At 39.3% G+C, this 22970-nt stretch overlaps 2 protein-coding genes across 3 annotated transcripts; one reads left to right on the top strand and one right to left on the bottom strand.

Moving 5' to 3' along the window:
- Positions 1-298: 298 nt before the first annotated feature.
- tas1r1 (taste receptor, type 1, member 1) lies at positions 299-4562 on the bottom strand. Its single transcript, XM_023427735.2, has 6 exons — positions 4378-4562; positions 3912-4239; positions 3043-3813; positions 2726-2944; positions 2289-2409; positions 299-1620 (listed from the first exon to the last, which is right to left on the bottom strand). The coding sequence occupies exons 1-6, from the start codon at positions 4560-4562 to the stop codon at positions 695-697; spliced, it is 2550 nt and encodes an 849-aa protein (XP_023283503.1). The 3' UTR covers positions 299-694.
- A 5178-nt stretch (positions 4563-9740) lies between these two features.
- rprd1b (regulation of nuclear pre-mRNA domain containing 1B) lies at positions 9741-19916 on the top strand. Of its 2 annotated transcripts, none has more exons than XM_023427675.2 (7): positions 9741-10482; positions 12314-12443; positions 13055-13188; positions 14877-14995; positions 15230-15356; positions 16046-16221; positions 17583-19916. In XM_023427675.2, exons 1-7 carry the CDS (start codon positions 10332-10334, stop codon positions 17730-17732), a joined length of 987 nt encoding a protein of 328 aa, XP_023283443.1. In that variant the 5' UTR covers positions 9741-10331; the 3' UTR covers positions 17733-19916. The 2 variants fall into 2 exon arrangements, with proteins under 2 accessions (XP_023283443.1, XP_023283442.1); XM_023427674.2 differs by having other exon boundaries at positions 13055-13200.
- The last annotated feature ends 3054 nt before the right edge of the window (positions 19917-22970 follow it).

The raw sequence follows: 22970 nt of genomic DNA, 5'->3' as shown, positions 1-22970 counted from the left end.
TACTGTATATATCCATCCCAAAACCTATATATGTTGATACAGTAGGTTCCAAGAGTCTGAGACAACTGTCCCAGAATGATGAGAAGACGGACATGTTTAAAATGAATGAGAAAAACTAAACTTATACAATTTTTATATGTACGTTGTTTTAATGAACTTGCATATGAGTTAAATAAATAGCGTTCACATATGCACTCCCAACATGTTATACCATTTACAAATTCATCATATAGATATTTTCAATATATGCACATATACAAATTTTATTATGGGTATTTAATATATGTTATTAATGTATATATTCATGTATTCAGAGGGTGTATACAGTATATTTAATAATAATATAGGTGACAACATCCCTCTTGATATAGGGACATATATGTCATATATTAATTTTCTGTATGGGCTCCTCAGAAACAAATCATCAAATATCAGTGTTAGCTCTTAGGTTCCTACTACAACTACCAGGAGGTACATTTGATCAGTTTTAATTCAGAACTTATTGCTTCAAAATGAGTAAAAATGGATTCCACAAAGGAATGCGCACGAGTCAGAGACAACATTTATTTATTTATCGGATTTAAGGAGACTTGAAAGGTTGAAAGGATCTTCAGTGATTAAATCTTTCGAACCACAGTTGTTGATCTGTAGCTCCTTTTCATCTACTTGTCATCAGATGAAATCATCACACACTTCACTGTTTGCTCATGGTGTACATTTGAATGCAGTTCTGGAAATGAGCTGTGGTGTTCATTTGTGGCTTCAGGACAATAATATAAATTTTGGGCAGGAAGTAGCCCCAGAGGAAGGCCAGGACGCTGAAGAGGATGGCAAACACGTGTGCGGCCATGGTGAACAGGCCTCTGCTGATGAGGTATAAGGTGAAGAAGCTCATCCAGGAGATCATGTACACCATGAGGCTGAAGGTGACACACTTGGCCTCATTGTAGTTTGCTGGCAGGTCTTTTCCCATGTAGCTGAAAGCGAAGCAGAGGACACTGAGCAGGGAGACATAAGCTAGCTCCAGCCACGCGCCGCCTGAGAGGGTGTTACTGCACTCCAGGACAATGCTGTCCTTGTAGAAGTCAAGATCCTGGGACGGCTGGGGAGGGTTGAGCACCACACGGAGCCCAGAAACAAACAATATGGTGACAGACACCAGGAGAATGGTAAACTCTGGCCCGTGTTTTTTGGCCCATTTGTCATAGACCGGCGGCAGCTTGGATGCAAATTTAAAAATGCAGACAACCTGGAGGGAGCGCACAGTGATGCAGGCCAGACACACAGTGAAGCTGAAGATGAATAGAGGCTGCTTGAGGACACAGGCCAGAGGAGATGGCCGGCCAAAATGGCACAAAGAGCTCATGGCAGCAGCAGTCAGGGCTGCCAGCATCAGGAGGCAGGTGCGGCCTCCAGCAGACTTGGCCACAGGCGTGTTCAAGTTGAGCAGCAGGATTACTGCAGAGCTGCAGGTCATGAGAACACAGGTGGCCAGAAAGAAGAGCAGGGCGATGGAGAGGGGGGCGTCCCAGGCGAGGAGCAGGACAGTCCTATTCAGACACTGATCACTACTTGGAGGAGCCCACTGCTCCGGAGCACATGGCTGGCACAGAGTGGGTTCTGAAGAGAAAACATGGACCCTGGATTTAAGGTTTTCTTAAATGTGATAGTTTAAAACACAGCAGCATTAAATGACATGTCGATAGACACTGTGACAGTGTGTGACAGACATGTTTAACAGGGATCTTGAGTCAGTTTGGCTCCTGCATAAGCATATACAGTAGTATGAGTATTGTGCACCATCTGCTGGTCAATCTCACACACAACAGCTAGAAATCACTGCGCTGATGGAGTGCTGATCTGCCTGGAAGTGTGTTCCAAAGTTTCAAGTAGAATTCAACAGCAAAAAATCACAAGTTACTGAATTCAAAGATCACTAAATGAGCCAAGGACTGGGACAGCTGCTCTCTGTCTTTACTACTACTACTTTTATTTTCTTTCACACTTAAAACAACCTCCATCACACTGATGACATGTACTTGGTTTATTCAGTGTAATAAATTGTTAATAAATTGCTAAAAATGTTGGCATATTCAATTTCTCAATCTCTTTGTCATTAGCCAACAGGTGGGTGATGTTTATATTATTCTTTTAATCTTTCCAAATTCATCTTGCACTGTCATTTCATACTAGAGCAAATATCTCATCTACAAAACACCTTTCTGCCATGTCTTTGATATTCTGTAATTATTTTTCTGGCCTTTGACTTGTGTATATCTTTATTATACCACTTATATTGAGGAATGTGGCCTCAGGACAAGCCTGGCAGTCAAAGCAGCAAGCGTGTTGCCCCATCAGCAGATTCTTGTGGCCCCCCGGGCAGGGTGGAGAGCAGATGGACAGCGGCACCTTCACAGAGATTGACAAAGATTACAAATAACCTTTATTTAATCAGGAAATGTCATTGAGATCAAAATCTCCAGATATAAGAACAGAGATAAGACAAACCACAAAACTCAGCCAATCACACAGAAGAACGAACACACAGCTTCAGAAACAATCAGAGAGAGATTTGTTCATGGCTTTCTGAAATCAGAACAATATGTTTTACATTTCAGAATTGTAGAATTTCATAAACACTTTTGTAGATGTTGCACCACATCTGAGCCAAACGACATCTTGAAAGGAGAAAAGTGAAAGAGTTTGAAAAGTAAATCGGTTTTACTTGTCTCGACTGTTTTGTGTCGTGCCACTCAATCTGATCATCATGAACTGTGAGGGTAACGGGATCTGGGCTGAAGGAGCCCACCACTCTTAGAGACCAGTCCGTCCCCCTCCAAACCCAGGAGACAATGTCATATCCTGTGGGCGGGTCGCCGTGTGCGTCAAAGTACACGGAGGTGTTGCCCAGAGAGAATCGCACCTGCTTAAGCCAGGGGAGAAGCTGAGGCAGAGAGAAGAGAGGAGAGACCAGCCCTTTAACAAAATGTGCTTCTGAAAGATTTTCTTCTTTGGCAAAATCACAAGTTTACATTTGCTCACCTCCCATGGATGCACCTTCCTCCTTTGACACTCTCCAGAATCACAGCCAAGAGCTTGGTGCAGAGCGTGAGCCACAGCGTACACCGCCTTGTACACGTTGAAGGAAGACGTGACGTCGTATTTCTCTAGTGAGAAATTCTTCCTGGTGAGGCCGTACAGGTCTGTGGACTGTAGACAGGCATTGCCTGGGTTTGTGGTGCCATTAGAGACTTTCTGGAGTTTGCTCTGCTGCAGTGAAGCCTGAACTGCATTTCTCTCAAAGTCCTCAAAACCAGATATAGCTGCATATTTAATGGACACACCCAGCACAGTGCCAATGGTGTGGATCCCAGGTATCTCTGATATAAGAGTAGCTACTGACCAGTCCTCCGTCCCAATCCACACCTTGCCTGTCACTTTGCGCTCAACGACAAATGGGAAAAAGCCACTGAGTTTGGACTTGCTGGAGAAGACTACAATGGTGTTGACTTTGGTCTTCAGTAGGCTGTCCACCATGTTCCTCATGGTCTGGACTGTGTCGGGTCTGAGTGATCGAATGACCCCTTGGTAGGCAATACAGATTCCGTGCTGAGGTGCTTGGTGGGAAAGACTCTGCATACCCTGCAAGCCATAGGAGTTGTCACTACCTAAGAGAGCAATCCATGTCCAGTTAAAGTGAATTAAAAGCCGGATCATAGCTGCAACCTGGTTCTTGTCACTGGGAATTGTGCGGAAAAAGGCTGGATAGAGGAACTTGTTGCTGAGCATTTCATTTGAGGCTTCATAAGAGATCTACAGTGACACAAAGAGGATGAGAGAAATGATTCTGTGCAGACATTTTCAGGTCATATTCAAAAGCAATGATTAAAACTCTCCAGTTGATAACTTACCTGTGGCATGAGATAAGCCCCCAGTAATGCAGCGGGGCTGAAGCTTTTGCTGCTGCTGTCCGGCCCAATCACAGCCACCGCTCTTTGGCTGTTGTCATAGTCTGTGTCTGTGTCTCCCTTTGTCCTGGGCGTAAAGGGGCCCTGGTTCTGTTGCTCCAGCAGGTCCAGTGTGGCCAGGACACTAGCCGGCACTGAGCAGATGTCATACATCTGGTAGCCCAGCTTCACTCCTGGTAGGAGAGGATGTGGTCCACTGCTGTTGTTGATTTCTTCCACAGCAAATCTCATGGCTTGCAACAGGTGAAAGCCGTGTTTGTTGGGTCGACCTCTGGAGAAGGCAACACATGAAAAGAAAAATAAATGAACACAGAATACTCTAGATGATTAAAAAAAAACAAAACAATATTTGGGTTGATGTTAAAGCCACACCACCAACGAGATGCATTTGTAACACAGTAAAACTCACACATTACATGGACCCAGAGCAGGCAAACCGGCACTCGGTCCATCTGTGTAGTGGAGAGGAAAAAGTCCAGCGATGGAGAAGTTCCCCTGCAGTTGCATCCCCTGTCCCTGAGAGATGTAGTCCAGTTCCCCATCAGTTAACTTCACTATCAGCCAACCCAAGGACAGAAACACAGCAGCAAACATATCCAGACTTTAGCGCCACCTCAAACAGATCTCGCTGTGGTTTGCAAAACGGATCAGAGGCTGTTTTTGAAGGTGTGGACAGACAGAGGGAGGGATGAGGGGATCACTTTTGCATCTTTCCGGGGAGTGTTGGTCGACTGAAGCATATTTGCATGTGTAATTTGTTTGTGTGACTGTAGAGTTTCCATCCCATTAAAATGGATTGCATAAATGCAATAAGCCATGAAAAGGGAGACTGGTGCTTTTCCATTAATCTTTGACAAGTGACATAAACCGGTAAACCAGAGCAAACACAGACAGTTTGTGGTTCAGTTTAGATTTATTAGTCATAAAGCTGTTGTTTATTAAAGATATTTGGAAAAAAATCAGTTTTGAGCATAAAATATTTTCTTCTTCAAGAATTCAAATCTTAATGTATGACAATCCCATAATGTTTGTTTTGATGCTCTCAATTTTGCTGTTTTTACTCTTGAGAGGATCACAACAATGTGCAGGTTCAGGGTGGGGATGAAAAGCTCTGCACCTTTAGGTCCAATGCAAAGATTTAATCATAAAAAAAAAAGCCTTTGCGAGACCCTTTTACTTTCTTGAGATGGGACTTTGACCTGGTTAAATACATTTTAAAAAGTGATTTTCATGAAAGCAAACAGGTCCAACTTTTATGGGTTTTATGGAAAAATTCCAAAAGGATTTGTTTTTAAGAAAAAGCAGTTAGCTAACTGGTATTTACAATCTATTGTAATCTGGGACTACATGTAAACATTACTTATTAATATCTCATGTTTAGCTTGAGACCTATTTAGAAATTCCTCCAAATTTGATAAACTTGCTGCACTTTATTCTCAACTCAGTTATCTTGTCTTATACCTGCATGACGTTTAAAATGTTAAATAGAACAAAAGGAAACTATGGTTTTTATTCTTGCCAGTCATCTTCAAGAGAAATCAAACACTATGATAATTTATCCTCACACACAGAAGTTTAGAGCTTTCTAGGACATTTGATTGCGTTTATGAATCTTTTAATGTGCAGTTTCACACGCTGATGAATCACAAACAGAGGAAGCAGTGGTCAAATCCAATGTGACTCCAGATTTTCCAGCCTATGAGTCACATTTTTACATTGTCATAGCACAGCTGTGATTATTAAGTTGTAATTATGAACAATAATGATGACTACATCTCATAGAAGTGAATTGATTCACTCATTCAAAGTCATTACTTCGTGTTAGTAGTAATATCTGTGTTTTTGTTGCTTTGTTAAAATGTCTGTAATGAAACAGGCCTGTGCAGGTGTCAATTTGCATTTTGGTTGATATTTGAGGCACATTTTGTTAAACACACCTGTTGTACTAACATACAATTTGCCTGACGCTCACCTGTGTCCAGAACCCAAACCCATTGTTTTGACAGGAATATTGAGCATTTTATCAACCACATTATTGTGTAGGCAAATAAACATGTAAATGTCCATGTAAGTACAAAGACTATGATTTGAGTGAAAAATATTTGCATTGTGCAAGCTTTCCCAATTTCAACAGAAAAGGTATTTCAGTAGAAGCTTTAATTATAATTTTTATTTAAATATATAACAACAATAACATGTCGTCTTTCAGAAAGTTTTCACATCAGATGGATTAACTCCATTTTTAGTAACAGTTGAAACAGTAACATATAATTGTGGGAAGTTTAACAGTTCATTTCAGGCAGTGTTAGAAAATAATGGGGCACACCATTGAAGTCTATGTACACACTCAACATACTAAAGAATAGACAAAGACCCATTAACACAAAAGCTTCACCAGTGACTGTTATTTAATTGAGTTTTCCATATTTGTAGTGTATTGTGGTTTCACGAGAATCAAAGGAGAATACTTTAGTTACAGTATACTGGGCACTATACTGTGTATATGTAAAAGCCCAGCTTGGGACAAGAGTTGAAAAGTAGCTATAAACTCTGGCTCACTGTCACTGGGACACTTGAACAGAACAGAGCCATTGTGACGTTATTATGAACACCTGCACTTTTCCTACTACGACAAATTAAACTGTGTGCAGTGAAACAGGCGTATACCATGGGTTTGGGACATCTCAATGGAATGCAGCCATGACTAATGTTATTATGTTTTTCTTATACATAAATGTCAAAGTGAAAACTGTGAAAATGGTCCATATTGTTGGTCTCTAATGACACTGAATGTCTAAAATACAATGCAATATCTGTCAAACATATTATGCTCCTATAGTTTGAATAACTTTTTGCAGTTTCCTCAAGATCCTTTTAAAAACGCTGGTACTACTTCACAATTACCCTTTATAAATCACGTATAAGCTGTCATGTATCATTCTTAATGGTCAAAACGTTCCATTTGGCAGATGAAGTTATAGCAGATCACATTGGTTCCTCTGGGAGTATTGTTTACCTTGACATGCTCTCAGATTGTTCTGCACAGTGGAGATTAACATGGAGGTGCTTTTTCCTGATTGGTCTCTTTATTAGGACTTAAGCATTCTGGGTAGAACACAGGTTTCTTTACTTGGTGAACTGCTCACCCATGCTTTGTCCCACTGTTCACATATCTGTGACTCTCCCTCCATCTATCTTCATGCTTCTTCACCTAAATTGTACAGCCACTTATTTATCAGTTAAAAACATTTATAACTGGTAAAAGTGTAAAACACATCACTATTTATTAATGAGTTACTTCTTCATGCTTCTTCACCTAAATTGTACAGCCACTTATTTATCAGTTAAAAACATTTATAACTGGTAAAAGTGTAAAACACATCACTATTTATTAATGAGTTACTATACGGCTCCTTTTACCAGTTATAAATAGTAGTAACTCATTAGTGAGATTAATGAGTAGTAAGCATTAACTTGATCTTGCCAAATAGTGAGCCTGCATCAATATATGAAAACTGTGTTAAGTGGTGGTTTAGTATACCAGAAGACCTATAGGTCCTGTAGGTTTGATGCTTTCCTCTTGTTTTGATTGAATTTCTCTGTTCTTCTGCTCTTGTTGTCGATACTTTACAAGCTAAAACTCAAAAAGTACGAACTTAATATTTTGTTGGAACATGATCTGTTTATAATGATGTGATTATTCATTACTCATCATTTACTGTTTTTTAAAAAAAATCAAATTTACTACTTATAAGCTAGTTCATACCGGTGTCAGGATAAATTAACAGTTTTGAAGTGTCTTATTTTCATTATTTATTATTATTATTTTTATAATGTTTCTACAATACACTAATGTGGAATAATTAATTCTACAAATATAACAATCAGTTACGGTTAAAACTATTATGGACAGTCTCACTGTCCCGCTGACAGTTTTTCTTCAATATAAATCTGGCATGAGCACCAAGAGAATAAATTAATCGGCTCCGGATCATCTATCAAAAATATTTCATTTTTATCATACTGTCAAATATGATCAAATACTATTATATTATTTAATATTACTAATTAAGAGCAGGAAACCCCCAAATAAAACAACTGAAGAAAAAGACCTAAAATAAAAACAAAATTCTAGCATTAATTCTTAAATCCAGTTGATGTATGTCTGGATTATATTTTGCTTTATTTACCAAATATAGGTTCCATCAGACTTCAAAGTTTACTGAAAATATTCCTGTATATCTGTTCAAAACTTTAGTTGACTGGGGGTTGGTCATGGAAATAGCTGATTCTGGCTCAGTGTTACAAAAAATAATGTTATAAGTAAGGGTGGGTTTTATATTTTCAACCCCGGCTTTTATTTCCAAAAAGGCTTCATTTCATCTCAGTCGAAATATTAAACATTGTAAATGGAAATTACACTCAGGTTTTATGAAATGAGAAACTAAATAGATAGGACAAGGACAATGATTCTCATAAAATCAAATACAGTAAATAAATAAATAAGATTTGATAAATGCAAAAGTGTTTTCAAAAATGCAGTTATAATAGTTGATTGTAAAAAATACTCTTTGTTTCTATGATATTTTAGAGTATATGAAATATATAATTAGAAGTGATTGTTTTTGGTGGCAGCTCCGAGACCCTCTGTCTAGATCTAGGTCAAGTTTTTACCAGTTGAGGCAGCTGGTCAAAATAAAGCCAATTCTTTCAAAGCAGCACTTTGAGACAGTAATCCACGCCTTTGTCACCACACGGCTGGATTACTGCAGTGCACTTTATGTGGGGGTTAGTGGGTCCTCCATCAACCGTCTCCAGATGGTACAATATGCTGCTGCACGTCTTTTAACTGGCACACGCAAATATGACCACATTTCCCCCATTTTAGCCTCACTTCACTGGTTGCCCATACATTTTAGGATTCATTTTAAAATTCTTTTATTTGCTTTTAAATCTCTCAATAGTCTCGCCCCTCCCTACCTCTCTGGATTGCTGCAACCATATATACCCACCCGCTCTCTCAGGTCAGTTGATCAGCTGCTCCTGAGGGTGCCAAAAACGAAGCGCAAGCTCAGAGGGGACCGTGCTTTCGCTGTGGCAGCCCCTAAAATGTGGAACGACCTGCCTCTGCACATTAGACAGGCATCTTCCTTGTCTGTTTTTAAATCCCTTCTTAAGACCCATCTCTTTTCCATGGCCTTTGACACCTTGTAAGATGTGATTTTATTTTATTGTTCTATCTTATTTTATGTTATTTTATTGTTTTTTCTTATTATATATCTGTTTTTATTGATGTTTTATGTCTTTTAATTTATCTTGTGTTTATCATTTTTATCATGTACAGCACTTTGGTAACTTCTGGTTGTTTTTTAAAGTGCTTTATAAATAAAGCTGGATTGGATTGGATAATTATGATGGAAAATTTGTGAATAAACATAATTATTAAAAGAAATCATCAGAATTAAATGAGAATAAATCTTGGGGGTCTTTACATTCAAAATATAACATGACATCTTTAAATGAAAAAGAGATGAGTGAGTGTTTTCTACAGTCCAGTTAATATTACCATCAGTAAAGTGTGGAACAAAAATATTTGTAGGGTATATATTAAGTAAGATTTTTAATTGTATACCTTGTCTGCTGATGTTTGTTTATCCAGAGTAAAAAATAAAAACTATGTTTATTATTTACCTTTTTCCATCTCTGGATAAAGGGGGTGGTCTCTGTCTCTGTTTGCGTCACTACTGTGCGACGCACATGTCGAGGTGAAAGTGCAAGGCTGCCATTTTTTTTTCCGAAGGAATCTTCCTGACTAGTTAGACGAGCCAGGACAAACTGTGAGTTTCACCTCCACTTTTCAGCAGTTTGGACTCACCTGTCTGCGCGCCGAAGACATACGGGGCAGGGGTATTACACCGGCTCGGGGTGTTTGACCTCAGGTTGAGGGGCAGGCTTTACTCGGGACTGCACTGGGGTGCAGACGGCTGCTTAGCTCAGCGGGCTAACATTAGCTGTGTCTGTAAACAAACACTACAGGCAGTGGAGAAACAGCTGCAGGTAAACCACCGCACCTTCTGCGGGTCTCCTCAGCATATTCGTTCACAGTTTCAGACAGGTGAAGAGCTAACACCGGGGGGGTGGGGTGGGCAGCGGGTAGCAGGGGGCGGGTTGGCGCTGCATGTCTGGAAGTTTTGCGACACAACTTCAGTTTTGATGACACTGCGAGTTACTCTAAACCAGCTCGGAGCTCAGTCGCTTTAGAGCAGGTCGGGGGGCCTGTCGGGTCATCAGGGAAACAAACAAACACACACACACACACACACACACACACAGACACACACACACACACAGACACACACAAGCATGTCGTCCTTCTCGGAGTCGGCCCTGGAAAAGAAGCTGTCGGAACTGAGCAGCTCGCAGCAGAGCGTCCAGACTCTGTCTCTATGGATCATCCACCACCGAAAACACTCGGCCCTCATCGTCAAAGTGTGGCACAGAGAGCTGAAGAAAGGTGAGAGCTGCCGCCGCTGACTGCTGATGAAAAGTATATGAATACATGTTGTAGGTTAACAGGATACTGGGAGTGTTGAGTCCACATACCACTGTGACATCATACTGACATCCAACCCGTATGTTGAAATAAATCAATCATTTATACACATATATGAATTACTTATATATACTTCCAGGCTTCCCATAAGCCACAATTTAACGTTCTTTCTCTTTTCTGTGGTGGTTAATATACAAGGGTAACTTGCGCCACATAGTCTAAAGGAACAACTGCCTGTATTGGCGTGTAACCTCAGCAAGCACAAGTCTGCAACACTGGCTCTAGTCTGATGAGCATGAGTTCCTCCAACCCTATGAAAGAGGTCTTTGTCTTACAATAATGTCTAATTTTGTCTGACCATTACTCAAAAAAATGCCCCAAATAATACGTGAAATTGAGAAAAGCAATGAAATCCTAACATTTTCTGACATTTTATAAACTAAACAAAAAATTAAGTAAATTGTAGATTCATTGATCATTACAATCAGCAGATTCACTGATCATGACAATATTTGTTTGTTGTTGCCCTAATAGTAATGGTGTTTTTGTGTGATACATTACTTGAAAAAGGAGGATTCAAAACATATTCATTTGGGCCAACTGGTGCGAGGACCCTATTGTAATTGCTTTGTGAAATTCCATTACCTGTAAATGCCAAAAAGGCACAGTAAATTCAAAAATATGTAATTTCCTGTTGGGTTTAGGGTATGGGTACATCAGTGTATTTTGAAGGTATTGGCATGTTATATGCGTTTACCGAATTTCGTGCATGTAGGTGAAACACAGTGCGAGTAGTGCCTCATTGAAATTTTCTAGGTGAAGCTATAGAGTCATTTTTCCACACCCATGCGCAAGACCTATAAAATATGTACATTTTCACCAGGGCTGACGCATGTGCGAAGTTTCATGAGTTTTGAGCATGTTTAGTCTCAAAAAGGTGATTTTATTTTAGAAGAAGAGAAATCTGGCAAACAAATTTCAATAGGGTACTCACACCCTATGTATAATATACATAGTCCAGTCTGCCTCAAACGTCATGTGTTTGATGACAGCCCCACCTGAAGACGTCTGCAAGTTACTATCAAGTCATTGTCATAGCACCACCTACTGAAAACAGGAAGTAACCCTATTGTAACAATCATCATTTGATTTACGTTACGTTTTCATTGTGTGATCTACACATAAAACACAACACACAAAAATTGGAAATGTTGACATGGATTTATCGATGGTGTTATTTCTTAATCTTGCAGAGAACTTACCATATGTAGACATTGTGTGGATGTAATGGCATTTGTCCACACACTACAGTTTAATAAGAGTTGTATAAAGCTTTAGCAGTATTTGCCAGTTTTTTGTTTACATTAGTCCCTTGGAGTCAAAGAACTAGGGCTTATGTTTGGATTCACCATTTAGTTTGGACATTCAGCAGTCACACAGTGAAATCCACTAAAGATGAGGCAGAGAGGCCACACATCATAAACCAAATCACCCTGATTGGTGACGATTTGAACCTAGCTAGATCAGTTCACACCCAGAAAACCTGACGCATGATTTCCTCACAAAAAAACCGTCACTCCACTCTGACTGTGGCTACAATGATAAACATGCTTAGAAACATGATCAATTATTTCCTGAAGCAGACAGGTATGTTGAAGAAGAATACGCACAATAGCATAGATTGTATTGACCATTGCAGATTGACGATGCAGTGTAAGAATGAATTCTCCTGATTTAAATCTTTAAAAAAAAATAATGATTTAAAAAAGCTGTTTTTTCATGTGTTGTCCAGCTAAATCCAACAGGAAGCTGACGTTCCTGTATCTGGCCAATGATGTCATCCAGAACAGCAAGAAGAAAGGACCAGAGTTCACCAAAGACTTTGAGTCCGTCCTCGTCGATGCCTGCTCCCATGTTGCCAGGTAGATAGTGATGTGACCACTGTATGCTCTCAGACTGCTACAAATGAACAGTCTCTGTGTTGAGTATATGTCATGCGTGTGTGTGTGTGTGTGTAGATAAGTGGCATGCTTCCTGCTGTGAAGCTTTTTGAGAAATAGCCAAGTATCTAAATGTAGTCCTTTGTAGAAACCCACTTCTACAGCTGAAACTTGTTGCTTCCTGTTTTGGACCAAGAAATCTGCTAATGGAGGATAATATTTCAAATGTGGAATTCAATCAGAGGTAAAAGTTTGATCTGTTTATCCCGTCCAAATCGGACCTCATCAATTTGTTAGACCACCAAACGTTGCCTAATCTGTTTCAGGTGTCTCTCAAATCTAAAATGGAGCCATGTTTATCCAGCTCTAATCTAGGCTAAAACAACTATAACCTTATAAGAGGAAAAAAAGCAGGAAATGATCAGGGTACATTTTAAACATTTGGTCCCATGTTACTTTTTTTTATGATGCACAAGCTGGTTGGAAGAATTTGCTAAACACTGTTTTCACTGTGTTTTGAGCTATAAAACGATCCCTTGCTTAATCCTCTCTCATCGTCTCCTGAACTGTGATGGTCTCCTGCCTCCCCACAGTGAAGCAGATGAGGGCTGTAAAAAGCACATGGAGAGACTCCTAAACATCTGGAAGGAGAGGAACCTCTACAGAAGTGACTTCATTCAGCAGCTTAAACTGGCCATAGAAGACACCAACAGCCCCAGGCCTTCAGGTCAGACCACGGGTACATAATCTCATTGTTTCACCTGTACATGAATTTATATGATATCTGTGATCTACCACAAGATGAGGTTTAAATCCAAAACCAAGTAAAACTGTGTCCAGAATCACTGACATTAAAAGTCTTTGTTAAAAGACCTCTGAACATGTTTTAATTGGCATCAAATAATTTGCTAAACATGAGCCATTTCTTTTTACTATTTAGTAATTACTTAATTACAATCACATTAAAACACAAGACAGCTTTTAAAAGTAAATAACAAATATGTATGTGTGAATTCTCTGAAATAATGAGGTGATCACTTTACACATAACAGCAGGAAAAAGAGGTGCATTCATGTACCCAGAACATAATCTAACATGAGGTTGATCAATATCTTTTGTGTTGACCCTATTGATCGGGTGATGATCGATTCTCAAAATAAGATGTAGTATCTTTGCTACTTATACTTTAGGTACCAATCTGCCCGCCTTGTGTTTATAACCTTCTCTACAGACTGATCTCACACATTACAGAAATTGTAATTCCAGTGTTAGTTTACATATTGAGGGATACTTATAGTGTCTGTTTTCCGATTTGTCAGAGCTGGAAATGAATGTTGACCTACAGTTGCAATTGGAAATATTCAACCCCCACAGCTCAAAAGACGTTACAGTGATGTGAATCCAGGTTAATGGGAATATATGACAAAAAGCCAGCAAGCAATGAAAAATATTTATTGATACATATTTGAGTTATTTTTAGAACATAAATTGACTTAACTTTGAGTTCAAATGAAAAATGTAAACTTCAAATAAGCATTTTCAGTAAGTGCTGATGAGCTTCTTAAACTTCTCTACTGGAATCTTTGCCCATTATTCACGTGCTAAAGCCTCTAGCTCATTGATGTTTGATGGTGTCCGTGCTGCAACTGCCTTCTTTAAATCCCACCAAAGATTTTCAATTGGGTTTCAATCTGGGGACTGAGAAGACCACTCCAGGACACTCCAGGACATTTCTCAGCCAAACTTCGGTTGACGTGGAGGTGTGCTTGGGATCAATGTCTTGCTGGAGAGAATTGATCACCAAGGTTCAATTTCCCAACAAAAGTCATCACGTTGCTCTTTATAATGGCCTGGTATATCTGGAAATCGATGATGACTGGTACATGGTCAAGATTGCCAGGTCCTGCAGCAAAAAAACATCCCCACATCATCAATGACCCACCTCCATGTTTGACCATGGGGAGGCTATTCTTCTGGTCATAAGGCCTTTCTCATGCCAGACATACTCCTGGTCCGTGTGTCCAACCAGTTCCAGTTTAGATTCATCAGTCCATAGAACTGTCTCACAAACTCTTTTATGTGTCACTCAACTGATAAAGAAGTCATCCAAAGCAAAATCAGCTCTTTGAAAATACTTTCATTGGTAAATAATGTTTGGAGGGGGGTTGAATATTTTCGATTGCAACTGTAACTGCCAACTTCCACCTCTGCTTCTGACATAATGGAAAAATTTCAGAATATCTTTTTTCCGAGTAACTTCAAAGTTAACTTCAGTGTAATTTCTGTTCAACATTTAGAAAAATCATAAAAAAAAACATTTTCATACTGCAAAGAATTCAGTTTTATTCTTTTTGAAGTGAGCGGCATTTGACGAGTGTTTCTCCTGCTCTGTGGTCTCTAAACTCGACACTGCAGAGGAGAAGAAGGCGGTGAAACGTAGCTATCAGAAGATCCAGGAAGAGGAAGATGATGAGGACGACGACTACAGGAGCCACAACTCCCCTCACAACACAGATGTCTCTGCAACTCAGCTGGTAAGGAGGACAACGTTTTACATGAAAGGCACAAAATGCAAAAAAGGGGAAAAAAAGTCCCTCAGTTGATGTTCAAATGTCTGTTTGTCTTAACTCATTTCTCTTTCTTTCTTCCTTCTCTCACTCCCCACCCTTCTGTCATTTCTGACATGGTCTCTCCTCCCTGATCATTTCTCCCCTGCTCCTCCACTCTGGTTGACTCTCTTCGCCTGTTCCCTTTAAACACACCTGCAGACAGAGGAGCTGGTCAAGGCCCTGCAGGACTTGGAGAACGCTGCATCAGGCGATGCAGCTGTTCGTCAGAAGATTGCCTCGCTGCCGCAGGAAGTCCAGGACGTTTCCCTGCTGGAGAAGATCACTGGTAAGACCTGACAGCACAGCTTGATCACAAATGACTTTTCCTGGAATATTTAATGCCTCCGCCAAGGCGACAGCCAGAGCCGGAGAGATTATGTTTTCGGTTTGTCCGTCAATCTGTCCGTCCCATTCTTTGAGCACAAAAGCTCCGTAATGCCATGAGGGAATTTCTTCAAATACATTAACACACAAAAATAGTGGGTCAGTCTCTGTTGAATTTTCCAAGGTTTGTGGTTTGGATTGTTAGATGGGTTTAAAATGAGATAGATTGCAATAACAGTAATATGAGTCATCTACGGAAATGCTACACACAAGCAATACAAAGTCAAACAAGTGAAGAACAATTAATAAAAGCATGCACACGGTGTTGAAAGTCAGGTGTTATTAGTTAATTACAGTCAGTAAGTTTGGTCAGTTGACAGCAGTATTCTGTACATCATGTCCTCATTATAGGAATTATCATAACTGTATTTGTGTAGAACTTTTCTAAACACAGGTTATAAAGTAATACATGTTGACCAATGTTGGACAAAATATACAGTACTAAACAAAAGAAAAATAAAGTGTAGAGACAAAAATATTCAATAGTAAAAAGACATTGAGTGATTGAACAGGAAACAGGTTTTTAAAGGAGATTAAATAAATAAATGTCATAATTTGTGATTTTAACCACCCACTCCGGTTCAACTCCAGACAAGGAGGCAGCAGACAAGCTGTCAAAGACGGTGGATGAAGCCTGCCTGCTGCTGGCGGAGTACAACGGCCGACTGGCTGCAGAGCTGGAGGACCGGAGGCAGCTGGCCCGCATGCTGACTGAATACATCAGCAGCCAGAAGGAGGCACTCATGGAGAGAGAGAAGAAACTAGAGGCAAGGCACTGCACACACAAACATAACAGCCAACAATACAGAGAGCTGAGGGGCAGGTCGCTGTCTGTGTGTTTGTGTTAAAGGTTCTCCTCCACTAAAGAGTGTTATGTTATTTAATACAAACTCACGCTTTGAGTTTGTATTAAATAACAAGTTTTCCTGGACAGTCACCTGTAGATGGATTGTAACAAAAAGAGAGAATTTTATACTAAAGACTGCAACCTTGGAAGATATCCACTTGATTTGTCTCAGTCTGCTGAAACCTCATTAACTAAAAAAACTATGACAACATTTTTCATGGAGGGAGGAATTTAGTCCACCATCACTTACATTTAAAGTGCATTAGGAAGGATCTCTTTATCTATAATGATCTTTAATGGCCAGTATGAACAGCAAGCACAAACTGTTTCAGTGTTTATATGGGCACCTGTCTAATGCTGTCATTAAGACAGACTTAAAAAAATGCAACCTATCCTTTAAATTAAGGATGCCCTGATTGATCGTCCGATCGTCACCGGACAATTTTCATTCAAATCATGTGATCGGGAGATGGGAATTAATGCTTCAAGTCACCTATCAGCTTAAGACTGATCACCTGTGGTCATTACTCTGGTGTCTGCTGTTGAGAGAAGCGTTGTGTGGTGTAGTAACATGTTGGCGTGTGGAACTTACAAACTTACAACGTGTGTGAACGTACGCCATCTGCAATGCATGACAAAAATGATCGGTATTGGCAGTGGATCGGCCGATCTCACTCATGGATGATCGGTAGTGGTGTCAGTGGCAAAAAAGGTAATTGCGGCATCCTTACTTTAAATGTTTTAATCAACTGTCCTGGTGAGAGTGTAAGTACACACTGATGAATCAGGCAGACACTGTGTAATAAAGACACCTAAGATCTGAATCTAGTCAAAGACTTGTATTTGAACACACAGTGCACCTGTCATCACAAACTGTAGATGTGTCGGAAGTCTGGCTCCAGCTGATAACTGCTCTGTGGAGGCAGCATTAGCATGGAGGACAATGAAACAATGGAAAAAAACAATGGCTGTAATTCTTTGTATCGTACAGCTGTGATTCTGTTCTTTTCTGTGATCTGTTTTACACAATATCCCAGTTTAACTTATTTCAAAGAGAAAATTATCTATAATATATCAACCAAAAACTGTCCATACGACTTCCTGGTTCGGCTTTGTCGCAATGTATTCGCTGTAGTTTGTGAACAGTTTTCCTCTGAAAACAGGGATTATTTTGTTGTAGCTACAAAACAGTTTGGAAGAATTCTGTTGTGTGTTGTAGTTCAGTACTAAATTTAAGCTCATATGTACCTGTGCTGTATCTTCTTGATTTTTCCTCTGCAGGAATACAAGCAGAAACTGGCGAGGGTGACCCAGGTGAGGAAAGAGCTCAAGTCCCACATCCAGAGTCTCCCTGATCTCTCCCTCCTGCCCAATGTGACCGGAGGTCTGGCCCCGCTCCCTTCAGCCGGAGACCTCTTCTCCACTGACTGAGAGGTGTTGCCCAGATGAACTGGCCCGGTGCTCCTCCCCACCCAAACCAAGCCCCATGTTTGATTCACAAAAGTATTTCCAGCTGTGTCTCTAGCCAGAGGACACATGTGGTCAAACCTCTGTCAGCAGAGTAGCCAGCCCACCTGCTAACTCCAAACCTGCAGGACAAGAGGGGGGAAGGGACATAAGAGGGACGGTTTGGTGAAATTGAAACACTCTGCAGAGGAGAACAGAGACTCTGTAAGCCTGGAATTTTTCCGTTCTCACTCAGTCAACAAGGATTCCACTCCACCAGCTTGGAACAAGTTTGTTCCCTATTTGTTTTTATTTTTTTAAATGCTGGAAATGTCACTGATTTAGGAGGAGAGGAGGGGTGAATAAGCAAAGCTTGGACAGACATAAACGTTTGTTGTCAGGGCGTGTCAAAGTGTCTTTTTGTGTGCTATATTTTGAATTCAGTGAGAAAAGGTGGGCCGTATGCTCTCACAGTTCTCAGAGGTTGTGACTACACTGTGAAGAGGATGTACCATTCATTAGTTTTATTTCTTGGCTTTCATTTGGTGGCTTTTTATTGACACATAGTCCAATAGATGGTTTTGATGAGCGTATACAATTAGAGAAGATATCAGATCTGGTTCAGTGCATTTTGGTTGCTTCATGAATGCCGTTACAGAGCAGGCTCATTTCAGTAACACTTCAAAGAGTCTGACTGAATAGGATTTGTGGGACAGTATCATCCTGACAGTTGAAAGTCAATAGACAAGCTTTGATTTTCATCTCCCCATTCCCAAACTTGTTTTCATTTACAGACTAAAACTGTGCAGATTCAAAGTACTCGTTTGTTTTCATACTTTAATTTGGACAGATGCTTGAAATGTGACGAGGCTAATTATGTGAAGTGTGTTGTAGGCAAGGTTTGAGTTTTACAAACAAGTCCTGGAGGTTTGAAGAAACAATTCAAGGTTTGCTTTCTATGAAACTGACTGGTCTTTATTTGTATGAAAACATTTATGAAATGCTAAAATTAAAAAAAAAAAAAAAAAAACTCCAAAATACAGCGTCACTGAATAGTGAAAAAAACTCAAGAAAAGTGTTTAAGATAATTTAGTTTTAGTGTGTAGGGTTGGGAAATATGGAAAGAAAAGATAACTAGGTCAGAACAGGACCTGTATATCACAGGATCAGAACAGGTTGTCATTACATTATAAATAAACTTGAACTGTCTTCTTCAGCTTCATTTGCAAATATTTAAGACAATTGTTCATTATGATTCACAGTATCAAATTCCCACACTATGATTAAAATAATGAATGATAATCGGTACAAATTGCTTGGCCCTACCTGTGTGTAGATGAAATATTTTACAAAAGAAAAGCAGCATTGTATTCCCCTCATTTGTAATTCACATTACAAATCCATTCATTTAGACATTAAGGCCAGGGAGGGTGACTCATGCCCAATGTAATATCTGGTACAGCAGCTTGTGAGGATTTTCTAAACCATTCTCTGTCAAGGCCAGGACTTCAGGTATCATTTGTTTACCTCTTTTGATTTTCAGTCAGTTATGAAGAGGTTTTAAGATAAAGTGTGAGAGATGTTTACCAAGACAGTGTACTCATTTTGTTAAAGCTTTCAGAAGCTTTAACGAAGTGCTTCTGCTGCTGATGAGGTAAGTGTTTTCTAAAGTTAAAGAAGATTAGAGTAGATGTAACCTACCTGCTGATGCAACAAGCCTGGGTGAGAAATGCTCCAAATCCTTGCAGTAAACTCTCTGATTGACTGGTGTGTCCTGGCAATCTGGAACCACAAAATAACTCAAAGGTCAGCAGGTAAAAATGTGACTCACAGCGGCTTCAAAGTGCCTGTTAAACCAGATGTGTGGATGTCATCATTAGAGTCAGTTGTGGGGGCGCAAAACACAAATTTAGGCTATAAAATAATCCTAATGTTAGATAAACTTTGGATGTTAAATGTTAAATTCGCTGGTTAATTAAAGATTATTACAGAACTGTATGCCAGGAAGGACATTTTGACCCAGGTGTGCTTGACTGTCGATATTAGTCCTTACCTGTTTGCTGTGTGGTATGAATCATACTGTACGACCAGGACTGCACCAGTAAGGATAGTGTTTTCTGTAATGAAAGTGATTCTGTGGATGCCAATAAACTGGAGCCATTTGAACAATTGTTACATGTGTATTTTACATGAAGTCAACATAAGGTAAATATGCTTAGACAGTTCAGAAACAAATACCCACACTGTTAGATGTGTTGCTCGTAGCCTTTCATCTTGTCAGTGTGGGGCTGCCCTTCACCTGATCACTTCTCTGTCTGATATCGCAAGTAAAACTGAATGTAGCTTTAAAACACAGTCTCTTTTTAAACTCTAATTTACTGAAACTGGGCACACACACAATGGCAAGTAAAAGCGAATGGCAGTGTGACCGACACATTTTAGTAATTTTGGTGGATATGTGGTGCATGTGGTGAAAGTATATTACTCATCACGTCAGCTCCTGTCATCCCCTTCAGAAGCAGTGTGGGTGGGAGAAAGACCAGACTGCAGAAAGCTGGAGGGGAGGAGGGACAAAGCACAAGAATACAACCACATTCACAGTATATTCCCAAGGACAGAAAATCTTCTTTTTCCAAATCTAATTTATGTTGAAGACACAGTGAAATTGCTGTTATATATGTTTAACAACAACCTTAAAGTTATTTTAGACTGCAATAATCATCAGTGTAGTTTGGGTAAGGTACAGTAACATGTAGCCTGGTAATGTGAATTTGTGTATTTGCATGTTTTTTCTTAAGTTGCACTGTGTTGAGGTCTCACGACCACCGTAGGCAAATGCTACTAGTAGATTCATCAAAAATTTGGGGTACCCAGCTGTCCTGGGGGTGAATGCACTGAACAGGCGTCTTTTTCATCATCCTCCATCTCTGTCTCCTGTTTCCAGTCTTTTTTCTGCTGTCAACGATCTAATTAAGGCACGAAATACCCAGAAAATGGCTTCAATGCTAAGTCATAATAAAATGAACATTAGAAAGCAGTATGAACCTCATTTAATATATTTGTGAAACTATTCACAATGACATATTCCAAAAATATAAAACTGCTGTACAGTAAATAACTGCTGGAACAACGGTTACACTTGACCCTTACAGCACCATCACTGACTGAAAGACACCTGATGATGTATTTGCTCAACAACAGAACAATACTGTGGCATCCAAAATGATCATGGGGTTGAATCACCACCTGAAAGACTCAACAAAAACTAAAATGATATATTTGTTTCCGTCACTTCATTCCTCCTGTAAGGGAACTGATGGACTTGAAATGACATTAAATGTGGTGCACACTCTACCAGGTGAGCCACCACGGCGCCCGATGCTGACATTTTTAGAAGTGAAAAGTAAGAACTACCCCTGCAGCAAAGAGACACTAACAATGAGCTCCTCAAATGTTAATGTGCTTTTTGTTTAATGAATTCATAAAATAGAAGAAAAAACAGAATAACAAAAGAGCTCAATGCCTCCAAGGTCATTAAAATAATTACCAAAAGTGAAGTAATTAAAAGGCAATGACCTTATTCCTTTATAATTTACATGTAAAAAATTAAATAATACATATTTTGAACTCTCCAGACATCCATTTTAGTGAAATAAATAAACAATTAAGTTATGGTGTTACATAAATATGAACTGTAAATAATTCAACCTGTAAATACTGAAAAAAAAAATCCTTCAGTTTCCTTTCCTTTCCTTTCTATTGTTATTCCACATATGAAATCAAACCAATTTGGTCAACATCAATTAACTGCATTCCTACACTTGATATTCATGACTTAAGACAGATGACTTGAATGGGCTTGACTTTTTTTTTTATTAAATAATTGCATTTTTCTAGATATTGAGATGTTACATTTTCTTTTTGAAACATGAAGGGGGATTTCTAGTGTGATGCCCACAAATCTGGCAACCTACTTGTACATGGCAGACCAGCAGAGGCCTATGCAGAGGCAGCTATAATAGTAAAGTAATAGTAATAACTACAATGACACTCATACCTCCACCGAGGCCAAACAATCCTACAAATTAAAGAAAGTGATTTAAAAAAAAAAAAATGGATCCACCCCTTTAACCACATCTGCACCAAAATCTAATGGGGTCTTCCCTGACCCATGTTTGATCATTTTTGGGCAATCCTGCTGAAAATAAACCGCACAGGTGAAAACATAACCTCCTTGGTGGAGGTAATAATAATAACAATAATAATAATAAAAATATTAACAATAATAATAAAAAATAATTGTTGCAGTGGGCAGCTGCGGTCACATATCCAGACAAAACGTCAAATATCAGTACGAATTATAAGGTGTAAACAACAACAGTTTTCATTCATGTTGAAAATAAAACTAAACTTTTCATGACCAGTCTTTTACCTTAATGTGCAAATTGGGGAAGAGCATCGCATTTCATATAACTGGACTTACAGCAGGGACTGCTTGATTCTCGTGAGTCATCACAAGGAAATCACACCTGCAACTTCATCACAAAAGTCAATGTCTGAAGTATATATAAAGCAACATCTAAATGAGCCAGAGTGGTTTTGAAAACAAGTACTGTGGACATGTGAAATTAAAACTGAGCTCTATGGCCACGATGGCTAAAGGGGTTTTTAGAGAGAAAAAAAGGAGCAGCACTGGATGAAAAAAAAGGGGATGTAGGCAGTTTCTCAGCACAAGACTGCTGCAGCAGCAGTGTAAGAAGAAGCAGCTCCCTAGTCCTGACTGCAGTCTGACTTTATTACAGTAGTGTACTGTAACACTGTTGTTGTCTCTGTCACCACATAAAACAGCTACTTAGCGCAATATATCCCAGGCAACCGTCTTATTTATTCATCATCATATTTATTTTATGTTTCAGCCTTGTGCAATAACACTTCAAACTGTTCTTCTTTTTTTCATTTCCAACCTCCAATGCAACATTTCAGTACATATATGTATATACAGGTGAAACTCAAAAAATTAGAATATCGTGCAAAGGTTCATTTATTCCAGCAATTAGATTTACAAGGTGAAACTAATGTATAACATAGGTTCATAACATGCAACTCAAGATATTTCAAGCCTTCATTTGATATAATTTTGATGATTATGGCTTACAACTTATGAAAACCTCAAATTGAAAATCTCAAAAAATTAGAATATCACATACAATTAATAGAAAGGGG

The sequence above is a fragment of the Seriola lalandi genome, unplaced genomic scaffold (assembly GCF_002814215.2).
Source record: "Seriola lalandi dorsalis isolate HSWRI2012SDOR001 ecotype SW California unplaced genomic scaffold, Sedor1 jcf7180002054861, whole genome shotgun sequence".
Lineage (NCBI taxonomy): Eukaryota > Metazoa > Chordata > Actinopteri > Carangiformes > Carangidae > Seriola > Seriola lalandi.
Note: the sequence above shows the minus strand (reverse complement) of the source record. Positions and strands in the feature narration are given on the sequence as shown.

What these genes read in the sequence shown, in the direction of transcription:
- tas1r1 (XM_023427735.2), bottom strand. Translation starts at nt 4,562, where the DNA reads ATGTTTGCTGCTGTGTTTCTGTCCTTGGGTTGGCTGATAGTGAAGTTA. An exon ending in GCTCTGGGTCCATGTAATGT is followed by an intron (nt 4,240 to 4,377) that starts GTGAGTTTTACT and finishes TGCCTTCTCCAG; the next exon opens with AGGTCGACCCAACAAACACG. An exon ending in GGAAGGTGCATCCATGGGAG is followed by an intron (nt 2,945 to 3,042) that starts GTGAGCAAATGT and finishes TCTCTGCCTCAG; the next exon opens with CTTCTCCCCTGGCTTAAGCA.
- rprd1b (XM_023427674.2), top strand. Translation starts at nt 10,332, where the DNA reads ATGTCGTCCTTCTCGGAGTCGGCCCTGGAAAAGAAGCTGTCGGAACTG. An exon ending in GCCTGCTCCCATGTTGCCAG is followed by an intron (nt 12,444 to 13,054) that starts GTAGATAGTGAT and finishes GCCTCCCCACAG; the next exon opens with TGAAGCAGATGAGGGCTGTA. An exon ending in AGAGAGAGAAGAAACTAGAG is followed by an intron (nt 16,222 to 17,582) that starts GCAAGGCACTGC and finishes TTTCCTCTGCAG; the next exon opens with GAATACAAGCAGAAACTGGC.